Raw genomic sequence first — 18,290 nt, forward strand, 5'->3', positions numbered from 1 at the left:
GGTTCACAGACTTCACTCTCTTAAAGGGACAGTTATCTTCAAACACAAACCCGTGTCCTATTGAAGCAGGTTAATAAAGATTTATAAATATATTCAGTAACCAGATTTTACCCTGGGTTACAATAATATTTAATAATAATAATATTTAGTTTTTTATTAATTCAAAAAATGTAATTTCCTTGTAGAATTTTTTGGAAGCCACTGAAGTATAACAGGAAACAATGTAATATTTAATTCTGAAGTTTAACTTTTTAAATACACCCTTTGTATGCATTTGGGAAACACTGTTGCACACTCTCAAAAATTATAATAGAGAATTCTGACAGTCTGAAATTTCCACCACAACTTATCGACACAGAAAACAGTTTACTTCTATGCTGAAAAATAAGGTGGATAATATCTTGTAGGGTTTTACATAAAAAATCTACTTATAAATGTAGAACTTGTCTTTAAATTTTTGTGAAATTGTAGCAAAAAAATAATTGCTCTAACAACAGTTGCTGAAATATCAATAACATCAGCATTCTGTACCAAAACGTTTTATACTGACATACATGATGAGAATTTGCACTCAATTCAAATGACCAGGAAAAAACTTATTTACAGATAACTGTTTATTAATACATTGGAACAGAAGCAAAGTAATACAATATTTTAATCAGCAATCGTAGTTGTAATCACATCTGAGTTATGGTTCGATTTGATTAATGATTATTCATTTATAAGTCAAGCATAAAGGAGCAGACTGGAACATGTTAAACATAAAGTTACATGAGAGGAGGCACTATGAGTGGCCTATTATGCTGCAATGGGTTACATTTTAAGTAGATTTGCTTCCTTATGTTGCATCACAATCAGCTTGGTAAATAAAATATGCATGGAATATGACATTTTTAGTTGTAATTATATCTTGAAGTTATTTTGGAATAAACATTGATGAGAAATACTTAATGAGAGATACTTCATTTTAATGAACAGAACATTAGTTGCATGGCTAGTTGTCATTGTTGCTTTCTTGATAGTGCAAGTAATGTTAATTAATTTAATTTGAAAAATGTCACCATTAACCCTCTGGAATTGTACATTTAAGAGTCACACTTGTTGTTTGAAGTCAAAACAGACTTATAACTGTATAATAATTAAATTTGGTGAATTAATGTACTATTATTGTACATTATCTACATAATAATGTACACAATTAATGTATTATTAATGCACAAAATTTCATGCGAACATTAAAATTTAACAAAAATGAACAGGAATATTTGATCAGGATTCGTTTAGTCTGGCTGTCTGTTTTTAACCTCTTAGTTGAGTTTTTACTCAATTTATTGTTAAACGGTCTCAAACTCTCTCTGTGTCATATGGGAGTCATTTATTTAAAATTTTTAAATAAACAAATACCTTTTTCAATTTTTTTTGTGTGTTTTCCCATTTGCTGTATAAGTCACAAAGTGTTTTACCATTACAATCAGACTTTTATTGGTTGTGTCATTTTTACCCAACAACTGCCTGAATCTGCTGCTTGATTTTCTCTATGTTGTTTGAGATGTTTTTTCCAGCAACCTCCATAAGATCAGTGATCATCTCAGCGCTGTAAGAACCTTGAAAGGTGCGATATTTGTTCCTCCAGTTTTCAAATGCACCTGAAGAAACCGTAAAACACCTAAATCAGAACATGGTTTATATTTTTAAGTCTCATTTAGCTAGACAATCTGAACTTGCCTCCACAGTTGACCACGTTAAACAGAGGGATGTGAATCACGGATGGAGCGTTTGGGCCTTTGAACACATAGAAGTCCTTTGGTCTCTGCACGTCTTCCCTGGGAATGTTGACTTCAGGGAAAGGGATGTTTTGTTTCTTGCACATCTTAGCAGCTTCTCTTACCGTCTGCAGTGGAAAATCATCACAAGATTAATGTATTAAAAGATTAGAGCTCCCTTCCGGAGGGAACTCTACGCTGCGTCCTGGTGGACACTATGGGAACTGCCTTCAGCATGACCGGTTCTGAAACAAGCTATAGAACAACGACAGTGAACTTGACACTGGCCGGCGCCAGCCTATGACATCATCAACAGGCGCCTGCTAGTATAAAAGCAGGTGCCTGAGAGCACATTACCATCTTTTTGTCTTCAGAGTCCTCTGTTCTAAACGAGTGAGTACAGCGATGCCTAGAGAGAAACTGTTTAGGAAGTGTGCGGATCCGTGTCAGAGAAATCTGACACCTGATGATGCACACGACCTCTGTTTGGTGTGTTTAGGTGTAGAGCACGCGCGCTCTGCTCTAGAAGGAGCGGAGCGCGTTCATTGTGAGAGTTTCACTTTGAAGAAACTCCGTTCTCTTTTGTCTCTTTTCTCGAGGGAATTGGGACATCCATCCGTCCCACGCGGCTCGGGTCCCGCGGCGGCTGAGGCTGCCCGGCGGCTGAGATCGCGGGGATCACAGGTGGAGCTGGCTGACGAGTTTGAGAGAGGGTTTAATCTCTCGCGCACGTCAGCTGGAGACGAGAACGCGCTGCTAGCGGAAGATGTGCTGTCTCTCACATCTTCCGATCCTGCAGCGAGTGCTCTTTTGGCAGGAGGCTGAAATGGAACAAGATGAGCTCTCTGAGCCCATGCAGCCTGCCTTCCCCGCATATGAAGAGTTGATGTCTGTTATGGACCGCGCGGCTACCCCTTCAGGGGAAGCCCGCCGGGGAAGAGGGAGCGGCTTCTTCCCGGCCATAACAAGCCAACTCCCGTGAGCCTCCCATTCCTTCCTGATCTGCATAAGAGATCGAGAGGGAATGGGACAGGCCATATTCAGCCCGCATTCACAGGCATCAGCATGTGAATTATGCTGATGTCGAGGGAATCCATGGGCGCGGATATGTGTCGATGCCTCTCATTGAGCAGACGTTTGCGAACGATCTCTCAGCGGGAGGGACATCAACCCTGAAGGCTCCGACCCTGCCATCCAAGCCTTTGAGAGAAACATCTCGGTTGAAAGGCAGGGCATATGCGGCAGTGGGTCAGGCTGGTGCTCCTCTGCACACGGTGGCAGTGTTGCAGGCGTACCAGGCTGATCTACTGAAAGATCTGGACCGAGGTATGCATCCCTCGCCGGTCCACGCCCCCACCTGAACACCGGGGGGAAAACCAGGCCCGTCCTGGTCCAAGGGCCAGAGACGAGGCCAGGTCGCCAGTGTGGCCACTCGGGGCTCACCCGAGGCATGATGCGTGGCATAGGAGAGGGGATCTAAGGGAGACGATCCAGCGCCGGCATGGCGGCAGGCCTGGATCGGGCACCTAGAGTCTCCTCTCCGGTTCCCCTCACGTTCGTTCGGCTACCTGCCCCTTCTTTTTCCCCTCGCAAAGACTCTGGGGCTGGGCCGATGATGAGATTGATACTCAATCTGATGGCCCGGTATGTGAACAGTAAAGAAAACACTTTAATCAAAATATTCAAATATGTATGTGTATGTTTTCATGTCTACCAGCTCCGCTTGGGTTATTGCTATTGCAGTTTTCGAGCTCCTCTTGAGTTCTACTGCCACCAAGTGCCGAGTGTAGCCAGGTCTCCCCTCGTTTTATAAAAGAAAACAGTGTGTAGAGACCTCCACTCGTAGAAATCCCCTCCTGGGTTAAGCGTTGCCAGGTTTGAAACCTCCGCTAGAGTAAGCTTGGTATAGACATGATCCAACATACATATACATACGAGAATATGTAATAAAAAAAAAACCCTCTTGAGCGTTGTTAAGCTGCTTCAAGCGAAGAAAAAAATAAATAAAAATCGCTGTGCTGAAGCCTCCGCTCACTCAAACCCTGCTAAGAGTAATACTCTTTTTGCATGAGAGTAGTCAGGTACCTTCCCTGTGTATTTTCATATACACATATGTGAGACCTCCACTCCTAAGAGTTTGTGTGTTAGGGTGGATAGAGCGTCGTCAAGGTTCCCTCTCTCTAAGAGAGATGTTTTACTAAAGCCTCTGCTCTCTTTAAAAAGCCCCGCTTTGAAGTAGAAATCTTATATATTTAGCTGATAGGCCCCATTCTGGGCCTCGCTAAATTATTTTCTGGTATTGTGACTAAAACCCAATCCGCCAGAACTGAGTGTAGCAGGCCAAGAAGGCCTCCTCTCTGTGAAGTCCTCTATAATGAGAGACATATAAAGATAATACTTCTTAGCACTGAATGTAGCCAGGTCATTCTTAGACCTCCATTCATGAGAGCTTTTTACTGGGTTGAGTTTTGCCAGGCTCCCTCTATGTGAGATATTTCTGTTAAGCCTCCACTTTCCAGAAATGCAGGCCGAAAACACAAGATTAAGGCAGCTTGTGAGCCCTTTTTGTGGACCTATCTCTACAAGCGTTGAGTGTAGTTAGGCCTCCCTTCCTCGAGAGGGCGTGTATACCAAGGCCTCCACTCGATAGAGCTTCCTCAGCTGAGCGTCGTCAGGCTTGTTACGCTCGAGAGAGCTTGTAACCATTAAAGCCTCCCTAGCTGAAAGCTCCGCTTCCGGGTTTTGCTATCGCCCGGGAATGATACAGGTGTCTTCCTCGCGAAATGCTTAGAGCACCTTCTCAAAACCACGTTAGTGGTGTCTGCTCACGCAAATTGTTTTGAGCATTCCCTAAAATCCACACGAGTGGTAAGTGCACTACTAGGCACTTTACTAAAATCCATATTTATGGTAAGGATCCCTCCCGTAAAGGCAGGGTCCTTCTTTAAATCCCTCACGGGTTGGACCACGCAGGCTAATCCCCCTTAAGTTTTTTCAACTCCTTTTGATAAGCACAGTGTAATAGGTCTCCCCTCTGTCACAGCCAACAGTACTGAGACCTTCACTCTCACAGTTATAGCAGCTAGCAGGCCCATGAGTGCCTCGCTGACTATTTTTTGGGGGAGTGCAGTCTTCCACTCACCAAAAACTAGAATTTTTCATTATTTGCTCTACTGTGAGTATCTGCCTTTTTCTTGAGCGTCGAGTGTAGTCAGGCCTCCCCTCGCCTAGAGCGTTGCACTTGAGGCCTCCACTCTGAAGAGTTTCCCTAGGGAGAGCGTCGTAGGCCTCCTCTCGCTTTAGAGAGTCTTTCTGCTGAAGCCTCCCCTCTCCAGAAGCTCCGCTTTCAGGCTCTGCTATCGCCTAGAGACTGCAGACTGGTGATCCTCTCGTTATGCTCAGGGCACCTACTTAAAACCACATTGGTGGTGTTTACTCACGCAAGTCCTTGAGCACTCCTTAAAATCCACATGTGTGGTAAATGCGCTCACGCATTTTCCTCAAATCCACGTTGGTGGTAAAGGTCTTCCCCCACTGGCGGGTCCTTTTCTAAAATCCTTCACGGTGTGGGTCACGCAGGCAAAACCTCCGTCCCATTGTTTGAGTTGGTTTCGTACAAAACCTTTTTAGTTTTTTCAACTCCAATCCAGATAGCACTGCTAGCAGGATTGAGTGTCGACGCCTCTTCAGGCCTCCACTCTCCAGAAGAGCTCCAAAAACGAAGGTAATTCTGTCGCACAGGCTAGTCAGCCTCACGGATGACCTTCAGGATTAGAGTGTAGATAGGTCATGAGACCTCCACTCTCAGAGTTCTTCTTTGCTAAGCACGGAGGTGTGTTAGGCTCCCTCCTTGAAAGCCTCCACTCTCCAGACTCCACTCAGGTAGTACTGTCGCGTAGGCTATTCAGCCTCGATGAACACCTGCAGTGTTGAAGTGTAGTAGGTGAAGTGTAGTTAGGTCATCAGACCTCCACTATTAGAGTCTCCCTTCTATGAGATGTTGTCGGGCTTCTTCTCAGAAGCCTCCACTCTCCAGACTCACTCAGAGTCCTTCGTTGCCTCCAGAGATTCACTAGAAATAGGCGGTCCGACTGCACAGGCTACTCAGCCTCACTGACTACCCTCAGTGTTGAAGTGTAGTTGGTCATGAGACCCCCACTCCTAGAGTTTTCCTTTGCAAGACACAGAGTGCTTTTCTGGCTTCCTTTGAAGCAGTCACTCCTCTGAACTCCTTGTAGGTAGTTCTGCTGCACAGGCTACTCAGCCTCACTGACTACCTCCAGGTTTTGAGTGTAGAGGTGCCACGGCACCTCCATTCTTAGAGTTGCTCTCTGGAAGGCGCAGAGTGTTGCCAGGCTTCCTTCGTTGAAGCCTCCACTCCTCAGAGAATCTCCACTTAGACTATTCAGCCTCACAGACCATCGTCAGTGTCAAGTGTAGTTAGGTCATGAGACCTCCACTCTGTAGATTCCCTCTGAGCAGAAGCTCCACTCGGGTAGTTCTGGTTGCACAGGCTATTCAGCTTCACTGAATACCCTCAGTGTTGAGTATACATAGGTAGCCGAGCTAGCCATGGCAGGTCACTGGGCCCCAGCGACTCTCGCTGAAGCAGGGGTGATTTTCCTTCTTGACTCCTCATTCAGTCAGTTTGATCACTTATCCCTCGGCATGGCAGCGTTGGTATAAACGTTCCCATAGTGTCCACCAGGACGCAGTGTAGAGTTCCCTCCGGAAGGGAACGTCTAGGTTTACGTATGTAACCCCTGTTCCCTGAGGGCAGGGAACGAGACGCTGCGTCTCGGGGCCATGCCTCGGGCCCTGCACATACCTCCGTCAGACAAAAAGATGGTAATGTGCTCTCAGGCACCTGCTTTTATACTAGCAGGCGCCTGTTGATGATGTCATAGGCTGGCGCTGGCCAGTGTCAAGTTCACTGTCGTTGTTCTATAGCTTGTTTCAGAACCGGTCATGCTGAAGGCAGTTCCCATAGTGTCCACCAGGACGCAGCGTCTCGTTCCCTGTCCTCAGGGAACAGGGGTTACATACGTAACCTAGACGATTTCAGTTGAAATTAAAGTTGTTATTTACTGAAATGGTCAGGTTGAGATGAATGGGAATGCTAGTAGACGGCTCTCTGAAGGTATTATAGATTACTATGATTGAAAATCAAAATATGCACTTATGTTTAAATTACTTTCATTTATTTAAACTATTGCATTTTTAATTACATTTAAATATTTGTGTTTTAGGTTATTGTAATCCTGTTGTTTTCTACTGAAGAAGGTCATACAGGTTTGTAATGACATAATGGGAAGTAATAGATGATAACCTGGGGATCTATTCCTTTAACTTTTATTAGAGCATGTTTTAAAACTGCATACAATACCATGAAAGGATCGCCATCACTGAAATCCAGCGAAATTATGAGGTCAACGTCTCTTTCCTCTCTCAGCACTGAGAAGTAGGGAGAGTTCAGCAACAGCCCGGCGTCCATATAGTCTCTCTTCTCATTTTCCTGAAGAGCAGCGGGCACTGCTTTATCTGAAGGATCACAGCATGAAATGAGTTTGTTTATTAATGAATTGCATATTTACAATAGGGTCTGTTCTCACCTTTCATGTTGTGGAGAAAGTTATAATTCCTTCCCCAGATCCACTGAGTCATGCATGTACAAATGCTCATCCAACAATCTACAAACAAATGCACAGCATTTTTTAAATATAGTAAACTACATAGTTTTTTTCATTCTTCAGCTGATTATATGGTTTTTAATGTTTATTAGTTTTTTAGGGTTATTTTGTGACATCAGTCTGTTTTGCAAACTTGCAATTAAAAAAGAGGTTGTACAAATACAAAATTGATTTTGCAGGCAATTCAACTTACCAAAAGGCCAGAAACTGAACCAAACTCCCAAACATTTACACACAGCTTCAGTGTATTGCTTCATATATAGTTTTGCAGCTTGTTTATCAGCGAGATTCAGTTTTTCTATAGGAAGAATCAGCTGTTGCTTGCCTCCACCAAGCTCTGTAAAAGAGGGAAACATACATTGAGTTCTAGTTATCTGACAACATGCACTTCTAGTTTGTGAGTCTTGCGGTAATCAGAGGTTTATGTTTATGTTATAGTATTGCAGTTTTGATCCTGTTAAAATTTAGCTAAAAAGAGAAGAGACCTTTTAATTACAGAAATGAAATATAGCCTCTTTATTTCTAATAGCATTTAGATATTGTTCTCAAATCTTGCATTTTGTCATTCAGCCATATAACAATGTCATTCTGTCTTTAAGCTGACAGAAAAATGTGAACTAGAACATTACAACCCACTGAAGTGATTGTACGCCTGTCTCTCACAGCCTTGATTTAATTGCCAGTAAACTGTACTAACTGTGGTAAATTCTGGATAATTAAGAGGATTAATGTTAAATAGTTCTTTTCATTGTGTCTTTTCAGAAACTGAACATTGAGGAAATATTGTCTGCAGTAAGTGTGATAACTAAACTGTAAAATAAATTCTAACACACTCTTACCTTTCAGAATAGTTCTGATGGATTGATCAAGATCAGAAGGATCTTTGCCATTCAAAACACAGAGATTCATGTCTGCAAGATCCATGAGCACCTGGTAACACTTTTCTACAGATGGAGCTTTTGGGTCTTTTGAAGAAAACACATGTTGAACAAACATTAACACACTCCAAAATGTCTTGAATGTTGAAGTGCTTACCATCCCCAAATGCATCATATTGAGATACCTGGAGTTTCCAACAAGCAAACATACACAGAATATTGTTCAAAACCCATTTAAGGGTTTCGAATCTAAAATAAATGTAATGACATTCTCATGATCTATTAGGTAACACTTTGCAATAAGATGCATAAGCAATACAGTTGTTACAGTATGTATTAAGTTAGTTCACAATAAAAACAAAAATCTAAATTTATGGAAAATAATTGACTTTTTTCCGGTTATTTTATTTTGACTCTAAAATGATATGATAAATGATAAATGATCTCTAACTACTTGGTTATTTTAAGCATTATGACATTGATGACAAATTACAACAATTCAGAATTATTTTTATCGGAAATATATAAATGGAAATATATTGTAAAGTGTTACAATGTATTTATACCTAGCAAGTGATATGGCATTAATAATGGGTCACTAACAGTCTTTAAAATCAGATTTATTTTTTCAGCAGGAACAGATCGGTAGACACAAAAGATAAAACATATCTATAAATAAATGCATCAATGCAAATAAATACTTTACCTTTACACATTTGCTCAAACATCCCCAAATGAGAGACATGTTCAAAGAAATCTGGGGAGAAAATCAAATAGAATCAGAGTTCACATAATAATGAAATGACTGTAATCTTTAGGTAGAACTACATCTTCAAATGCAGCTTCACCTTTTATTTTTTTCCAGAGGAATTCAAGGATCTTGTCTTTATCAGCTAAAGCGCTGCCACACAGAGCTGCAGAAAATACATTTATGTTTAAAAAATGTTTAAAATAAATGAATCAAAAACATAATTTTAAAACAAAATATGCAATATAACAGTCTAAGGGTCATTTGAACCCTTGAGTTCTTCAGAAGGAATAATATGTTTTATGTTGTAAGACTCGCTGTGCTGTTAAACTGATGAAACTGTAATGCTGCAAATTTTAATAAACTCCGAGTTTGTTACCTTGCAGGTACAGCATGTCCATTTCATCCTGAGGTTTTTTCTTTGATCCTTTGTCAAACTGGCTGCTGAAGCTGGATGTTCGCACAAACGCTCCAGTGAGGGAATAACCTGCTTCATGTGAACTGATCTCAAACCAGGAGTCTGCAGACAGAAAACAATCAGCTGATATGAGCACAATAACTCACTTTAATTCTTTCAGACACACTCCAACACAGACCTTTCTCATTCTTGCGCTGTTTGCATTGCTTGTCGATCACTGTGAAGATGGGAAATGGGTCTTTACTGTGCTGGTCCTGCTGCTCTGAGAGTTTGCATTCGTCAATCTAAAGAAAATATATATATGACATCTCAGAGAAACTTAGAGAATTGAGTACATAAGCACCTGACACTGTAAAAAGATTTTATAAACTTTGTGTTTCCTATAGCAGAGGATGGTAAAAAGTTATGATTAGTTACAAACCTCTTTGACATATGTTGTGACGACCAAAGCTGCCCAGACGTCAGTCAAGCTGAAGTTGTCTTTCTTGTAATATTTCGTCAGTTTGTCATATGCGTCTCCCCAGCTGACCGCAGGGCCGTTGAGTCTCTTGATGATTTTGTCTTTCACAGTCTCTAGTTTGGTGGACCAGTTTGGTTCTTTGTATAAGGAGGCCATGCACCTTCAGAGAAGAACATACTGCTGTCATTTTTGACATTCAACTCAATTCAATCTCTCTGTGTTTGTTGTTTCTCAGGGTTCATACCAGGTGGATCCAGAGACTCCGCTCAGATAAAGGATGCAGTCCAGAAGACCTGCTTTATCGAGCTCAACCAGGGATCCCAGCAAACCCACCATGGCTCTTTGTCCTCCTCCAGAACCCAGTAATGCAATATTCGACACTTTATCCTGAAACACACACAGTTTGACCAAGGAAACATTTGATGTTCATCAGCAACACCATAATTATGGCCACTCAGAATCAATCATGGTCGGTACAGCAGTGGGAAAATTTTTATTTTTTTTATTTTTTTTTATTTTTTATTTTTTAAACAGTGGTTTACCGAAGATAATATGGCTGTTCCTTTTAAATAAATTCAACTATAATTAAAATTTCTTAAAAATGAAAAATCTACTTCAGCTTAAGCTGTATACTCTTTAAGGAGCCCAATTACAATAATACTAAAGCTTACAATTACAAAAGAGCCAAAGCAATTAAATTCAACTGCCATTTATTCTAATATATTATAATAAACACTCAAATAAAATGCAAACATGTAAATTACACAAGTTAGTTGTAACATTAATTTATTAATCTAAGTATAACAATATGTTAATACTCCAACAACAGACTCTGAAGGAAACACACTCCTCAAAAGCTTTCAGTCTTCCTTACAATATAAGTGACTACTGTGAGGTCTATATATTATGCCAGCATCCTGCAAGACTAAAAATATATATATATATATATATATATATATATATATATATATATATATATATATAGAGTGTTATTATGCAGCTATATTTGTTTGTTACACATGCATGAGTACAGAACCAAAATTTCCAGTATGTTACACTGCTAATAGCAATATATAAAGTATTAGATGTTTTACCTTACTGCAGTCTATCTTTAGATTCTGTAGGCCTTGAAAAACAGTTTTTCTCCTTTCGAGTACAACATTTTTCTCCTTCAAATGTAGAGAGTGTGTGATTCTCACCTCATCACTTCAGTGGAGACACAGACAGACATACTAATATTTCTTTCTTTTTTTTAGAATTAAATTTAGTTTTATGAACAGATCACAGAATGTTCCAGTTTGTAATAGATATTAATTGTGTTTATGAAGTAGAGTACTTATATACAAATGCAATCAAAATTATTCAACCCCCTAGAGATTGTTATAATTTAACAGATTTAAGCTTTTCTGAAGATCAAGAGTTGTTTAAAATTGCATCAGACAGTTTAGTAGCACATTAAAATTGATCATGTCAATATATAATGTATAATGTAATAATTTTTTGTAAAAAAGCCATGTCTTAACTATTCAACCCCTATTCTAAATTGTAGTTTTAGGTAGCTTATTTGTACAGTATGGTACAAAATTTTGTTAAAACACAGTTAAGACTTTGGAAACTCTAAAACAGTTACAGTAGCTTGAAATGTTAGACATGCATATATTTAATCCATGCATGTGCTGAAGTTGAGTAACCATGCCATCATGGTTCAACCATGGCGCTGCGGATGGCAGCCTCTGTGCGTAGCTCTCCAGTTGTTTTAGTGTTTTTGTTCGTTTTTTCTGTTTTTTGTTTGTTTTGCAAACACAATCAGTTTTACCTGTGATGAACTGGTGGTATTCTTGTTGCTTGCTCAGGACACTGGAGGGGGCAGCAGCTGTGGCACTTTGTTAGGGATCTCAATTCGGCTGTCTCCGACATGACTCGGGAGACGACTGATAGGGAATGTCTCGGTTATATAACCCTCGTTCCCTGAGGGAGGGAACAGAGATGTCACGTCCCATCACCACAGCTGCAGAAGAACTCATGAGCAGAAGAACACCATCTCAATGGACAAAAATAGAGATGGACCAGTCTTATTATGGGGGTGTTTTGCTGTTGCTAGAAGAGGAAATGTTCACTACATGGGTTTTTTTAAGTTTCAGGGCATTTTGGTGAGAATTGTAATGCCTTCAGTGTATGCACAAACTGAAGCTGATGATCAATGGACTTTCCTGCAGGACAGCCGTCCCAAAGTAAACATTCACATCTGTTTAACCCTTAAGCTCTCCTTAAGTAGGTTTTATCTTTACTTTCTTTGGGGTCAGATTGACCCCAAGGATTGAAAGTGTGATTCCATAATGAATTATACATTTTTAATATTATAAACTATATATCATTTTTTTCGTTTACTTCTCAACTTTACAGTTCTGCTGTGTTTTCATGGATATTTTGTACTTTTTTACCCATTTACTGCACAATTACTCAACTACGCCACCAAGTGGCTTATAAAAAATTAATTTTTAATAAAAAAATCACCTTAATGATGATCTAAATTTAATCTAAATTGTTTTTGGACATTGCTCTATGTGTTAGGGATACAGTACTGCCATCTACAGGTTAGTGGAAAAACTTTTGAAGATATAGTTAAAGAAAGAAAGTGCAATGACCACATACATCCAGCAGAGGCCCTTAGGGACTAATTTCATTTTCACTTTATTTTTCTTCATGCTTCAACTTCTCCTCACAACTTTATGATATATATTTTGTAATTATATATATTTGAACATTTTAAAATAAATAAAAAATGTGTTTTTTTGTAAAAGCGTAGAATTTTAGTTTTTTAGAATTGCTGAATTTTTGTCTTTCATCTTTCTTTTATCTGCACTTTTCCCTCTCTTCTCTCTCTTTGTGTGAGTGTGTGGGTGTGTGAGTGGGTGTGGGTGTGGGGGGGAGTGTTTTTTTTTGGGGGGGGGGTGTTTGGGGGGTGCTGTGTGGTGTGTTTGTGTAGAGTTGTGTGTGTGTGTGTGTGTGTGTGTGTGTGTGTGTGTGTGTGTGTGTGTGTGTGTTAGGGGCAGGGGCATGGTGTGTGATGTGTTTGTGTAGAGTTGTGTGTGTGTGGGGGGGGGGATGTGTGTGAGAGTCAACATGCATGTTCCATGTTACATTTGTGCTCTAGTACCAGTCTTTCATTTATGTATGAACATTTTCAGATTTATAGCAGATATGTTGATTTTTTTATGCCAATTTCTATATAAATGCTCCCTGTTGCAATTACACACATGTGAGTGTTTGTGAGTGTGTGAGTGTGTGTGTGTGAGAGATAGAAAGTTCGTTCCACTTTGAATTTATGCTGTAGGACCAGGCCTTTATTTAAATGTTAATTATTTTAGATTTAAACTGGATTTACTGCTTTTTTTGGACAAACGAAATGAAAAAAAATTGCTTTTTTTACTTTTCCCATTCATTTTCAATGTGGGGTCAATCTGACCCCAAGGAGAGGAAACGGTAAATTTTTTTTTACACACCTTTAGAACAACCGAATTAAGTCCGGATTTTTTTTGTGTTTTTAGATTGATTATTTAGGAAAAGTCACAGAGTCTCATGCCCCTGAGATTAAGGGAACTTTATAAAAAAAAGAAGGAAAACTCCAGTGGGGTCAGCCTGACCCCAAGGAGAGCTTAAGGGTTAAGCTTGGTTCAGGGATCATTTTTAGAATGTTGTAAATGACCTGTTAAGTCTTCAGAATTAAATCTCTCTGAAAATATCTGGAAGGAACTTTAATACCAAAGAATATTAGTGATCTGAAAGCTTTTAAGCAAGGAATGGGTCAAGATTGCAGTAGAGTGGTGAAAATTTTAAATCGGCCAATTTATTTGATTTTCATTGGATCAATAATTATTTGTTTGAATGTTTACAGCCAATAATTTTTTTTTTTTTTTTTTTCATTTTTCATCAACTTTACATTCTTAGACTGACTCAAATGCGTGTTAATAAACTGTCTCTAATTGTTTACTGATGCTTTGTTTGAAATGTTTTCATAAAATTTTGCTCTCGGCAGCAAAAATGTGTCTTGCAGGTCAAGGGGGTTGAATAATTTTGATTGCAACTGTATAATGCTGGAATCAGAGCAGAATTTCAGACCTTTCCTGTAGTTTGGATGCACTCATCTGTAAAACAACAGAGTCAACATTCAATCCAACCTGAATTGTTAACATTAAACCACTGTTGTTGTTGTTTTTTCTTTTTTTTTTTCAAATGTAAGTTGCTAACAGTGGTAGTCTTTACTAGTGTATAATTCATTGTTATTGGCCAAGTTTTCTTTAGAATTAAAAACTCATCACTAAAAATGCTGGATTCATTTACATTATATTTAGTCATTTAGCAAAGTAATTAGCAAATGAGAACAATATAAGCAATCAAACATCATTCATGCTATTGTTGTCACAAAGAAATATAAAGACATTAATAGGCCATTTTTTCAATTGCCTGCTGTAAGAGCTTTAGAACATCTACTCACCGTTCTTGTGTAGTCTTGTAAAATAGTGAGATTCACCAATAACCACGACAGCTGCTTTCTCTCAGATCAGGCAGAAGATGCTGTTTTATAGGTCTCTAGATCTGATCATGAGAAGTGGAGATGATGAACACGGACTTCAGACAATAGAAAAACAAAAGCTTTTCCATGGAATTTCTTTGTAACTAGAGGAGAGGGTGGAGCGAAAAAACTGTTGCACATGGAAAAACATATTTTTTCCATTAAAATAAATGTCTGTGACATTATTTACATCATTGTTTATAATAAAGTTTATATATTTATACCCGGGGTCGTCAACTGGCAGACTCTGGTCCGAATCCGGACCGCGAGATGCGTCTATGCGGACCATGAAGGCTTTTGACATAATTAAAAAAATATACTAAACACTAATTTCTAATAAATAAAATTTATATCAAGCACATCAGGTCAGCTTTTGGGTCCAGTCATGCATGCTGTGATGAGAGCAGAGATCGGCTCTTTGCGCGCAGCCAGAAGAAACGTATTTTGTGTTAGCAATTGCTGCCATTTTCAATCAGCCCGTACTGTTGTCAAAAAAATCAATCCATGGTTTTAAGCAGCAAACACCTAGAGTTGTAAATGTGAACTGATGTTGTTTTGAGTTAAAGATTTGTAATAATTTATGATTGCTGGAATTTATGTGCTTCTTATTATTGTTATTGTTAAACACAAAGTGTTAACGTAGTCCAAATTTATTAATTAAGAGTTTTGAAATTTTTTAATACATTATATTAAGTATATTAAAAAATGTAATATGTAAAATTAAATGTGCCTAAATAAATAATCTACATCAATATTCATGAGATATTAAATCACTAAAAGAGAAATGGTAAAAATGTAATTTTCAATATATTTATACTGTTGTGTCTATAGCCCACCTAAATAACTCTTAACACACATCTCAATAATTCAAAATCCAAATCCAAATCCAAAAATGTGTCCTCACCTTCAGATTGAGAATGCTGTCAGTTACTTAGAAATCCTGGGCGTTGTCTATGACTAGCTCAGTCAGGTTCAGCTTTTGGAGCTTCAGTGTGTAAGTGATCAGGTTTAGATTTAGATAAAAGATTTAAGGTTTAGATAAAAGGTTATGAAGAAAGTAATTTAACTTGAGTCTTGTTTAGAGAGGAACAAATCACCATTGAAATGGCTTTGCTTTAATCAACAAATTTAAAATAAACAAATCAACAGAACAGTGAGAAATCTTCACCATAAGGTTCAGCCTCTTTTTGATACAGGCTTCACAATTTGCCTGGTCACACAGTTTTTTTTTAGCTCGAAATTCCTAATATGGACACAGTAGTCAAGATTAACACCCCCTCCTCTTACTAGCTCTGCATAAAGCTTTTTATGCCGCACATACTGTATATGCATTTTGGGTTGCACCTGCAATATCTTGTGGTTTTGCAAATGCACCAACCTCTGTTTTGCAAAGCGGAAGATTAAAATGAAAGCGTCTTTAGATTTTTTTTTGACCACAGCGAGAGACACCTGCTTTTCTCACGCCACAGAGAGTTTAATATGCTTCTGCATGTTTCTATGCAAGCCACTGAATAAAAAATAAAACTAAGGTTATTGCGACTTCTCACAATTGTGACTTTTTTTATTCTGAGAAATGAATCCAGAATTGTGATATAATTGTGAACATATCAGTCTTTTTTTTTCCTCAGAACTGGACTTTATAACTCGCAATTGTGAGTTTATATCTCACAATTCTGGGAAAAAAGTCAGAATTGTGAGATAATTAAAAAAAAAAGGTCAGAATTGCAAGTTTATATGATACAATTCTGAGGAAAAAAAAGTTGCAAGATGTAAATTCAAAACTGAGAAAAAGTCAATTAAAAAAAAAATCTATGGAAGCCTGTTTCTGCCACTGAATAAAAAATAAAAAGGTTATAATATGTTGCAACATCAAGCACAGATGAGACAGTCGGCGGTGAAGAGGAAGAGTGCTAGACGCCCACAGAAGTGCAACGAAAGGACATTCGTTTTATGTAATTGCAGAGGTGGAAAGAGTAATAAAATTACTCTTGCTACTCAAGTAAAAGTACTGTTACTTCAATGAGATTTTACTTAAGTACAAGTAAAGTACTGGTCAAAAAATCTACTCAAGTAAAAGTAAAAAGTAACTCATTTAAAAATTTTACTCTGAGTAAAATTTGTGAGTATTTTTTTTTTTTTTGAACAGCAGTGCTGGGTGGGGGATTCTAGTGTTATAAAAAACAACAAAACAAGGGGATATCATTCTCAACCTGGTTGTTTTTATTTGAGGAAACAACTTTACAAATTAAAGTGCAATAAAAACAAATAAATAAGATACAATAAAAAATAACCATATAAAACATTTAGGGAAATTTTTAGGCAAATAATCCCATAAAACTTTAAACATCACAACCGCTGAATGTTGCATAAACTGTGAATTCAGTGGAGCAGGGTTTCCCAACATTTTTTTACTGCGGGGCCCCCCCTCCTTCTCCGTTCAATTTTGCAAGGCCCCCCTATGCCAGACATGTCCTCTTATTTATTATCTTATTTATTTATTTACTTCCGCAGTAAAGAGAAAAGTATTTATTTTTAAGTCTTTTTTATTAACCAAAACATTTGTTTTGCCTTATTATTCTTCTACTGCATGTTACTGTATAAAAAACTCAAAATTCAAACAAACTTAAAACTTTAAATACACCTTATAACCTTTAAAGAAAACCTCTGCTAAATTCTAACTTTTTAAAATTATATATACATATTTAAAGCACCTGAATTCCTTACTTCAGACATTCTTTACAACTTCAGAGTACCAAACAGGACAGGGAGATGCCAAAAGACCACTAAACCTATCCCTTTGAACTTGACTGACTGAATATCTACTGTTTCCATTAAAAAATTAACATACGAATTCAAACTACAGCAAATACATTCTAAATATGTTGAAACGCATCGATGTGAAGGTTCGACAAAGACAAGGCCGTCGCCAGACCATTTTCATTGGGGTGGCATTTCGTTTTCATAGGGGGGCACAGTTGTTATATATAATAATTTATATAATTGTATATAAAACATTAACTTGAATAAAGTTCTATATTAAAACATATTTTAAAGCATGTTTTTGAAGCGTTGAACAACAGCCGATCACAAACATGACTGCTAAGATCTTACGCGCAGCTGAGCAAAAGGAGATTTTTTAATTGCGTAATATGTATTGATACATCAGTATAATGCTATATGCGACTATATACTTTGCTAAAACAATATTCTTCCATCTATATAGGCCTATAACAATGCATTTTGTAATTTACAACAAATTCATGACAATGCTTTACTTTAAACTACCCTAAAAAGTTAAAGTTCCTTAAAATCATGTAAAGTTAAAAAAACGGATTTACGTACTTACTAGTTTTAAAACATTTGCTGCATGAATAAAAGAGCTGCTATACACATTTCAGACAAAATTGTATTGAGAGAGAAAAAAAAACAGTTGTTGTCGACAAATCCTTTAAATTTGCCTATTCAGACAGACGAACATAAAAATCTGAAAATATTAGCTACAAATAGCAGCTACAAAATTATAGTACAAATTTATAAATAAACATTATGAAATAAATCACACATTATAATGGCATTCGTTATAAACATCCCTGCATACAAAAGTCTAACCATACGAATTTAAAGAGAAACTGAAACGCACCATCTTTCGGCAAGAATTGAAATATTTTCCACAGGCTCCGGCGCGATCGCTTAGATTTTTTTCCTTATAGCGGAACCAACTTAAAACAGAATCCCATGTGCAGTGCCTGCCTGCGTGCTT

General features: G+C 38.1%; 1 protein-coding gene across 1 annotated transcript; it reads right to left on the reverse strand.

Annotated features, from left to right (window-relative positions):
- Positions 1-1,433: 1,433 nt before the first annotated feature.
- Positions 1,434-14,102, reverse strand: LOC141334966 (cytosolic phospholipase A2 gamma-like). The gene is made up of 14 exons (XM_073840186.1): positions 14,077-14,102; positions 11,052-11,163; positions 10,202-10,344; positions 9,919-10,117; positions 9,676-9,781; positions 9,459-9,599; positions 9,180-9,245; positions 9,038-9,088; positions 8,293-8,418; positions 7,647-7,790; positions 7,376-7,453; positions 7,150-7,304; positions 1,726-1,891; positions 1,434-1,646 (listed from the first exon to the last, which is right to left on the reverse strand). Exons 1-14 carry the CDS (start codon positions 14,100-14,102, stop codon positions 1,498-1,500), a joined length of 1,662 nt encoding a protein of 553 aa, XP_073696287.1. The 3' UTR covers positions 1,434-1,497.
- Positions 14,103-18,290: the final 4,188 nt, after the last annotated feature.

Source organism: Garra rufa, chromosome 5 (assembly GCF_049309525.1).
Source record: "Garra rufa chromosome 5, GarRuf1.0, whole genome shotgun sequence".
Taxonomy (NCBI): Eukaryota; Metazoa; Chordata; class Actinopteri; order Cypriniformes; family Cyprinidae; genus Garra; species Garra rufa.

Bases quoted from the DNA above. Each gene is read 5' to 3' on its own strand.
- LOC141334966 (XM_073840186.1), bottom strand. From the start codon at position 14,102: ATGAGTGCATCCAAACTACAGGAAAG. The intron at 9,782-9,918 runs GTTTGTAACTAA...TATTTTCTTTAG, and splicing joins TCACAACATATGTCAAAGAG to ATTGACGAATGCAAACTCTC. The intron at 1,647-1,725 runs GCAAGTTCAGAT...CGGTTTCTTCAG, and splicing joins TAACGTGGTCAACTGTGGAG to GTGCATTTGAAAACTGGAGG.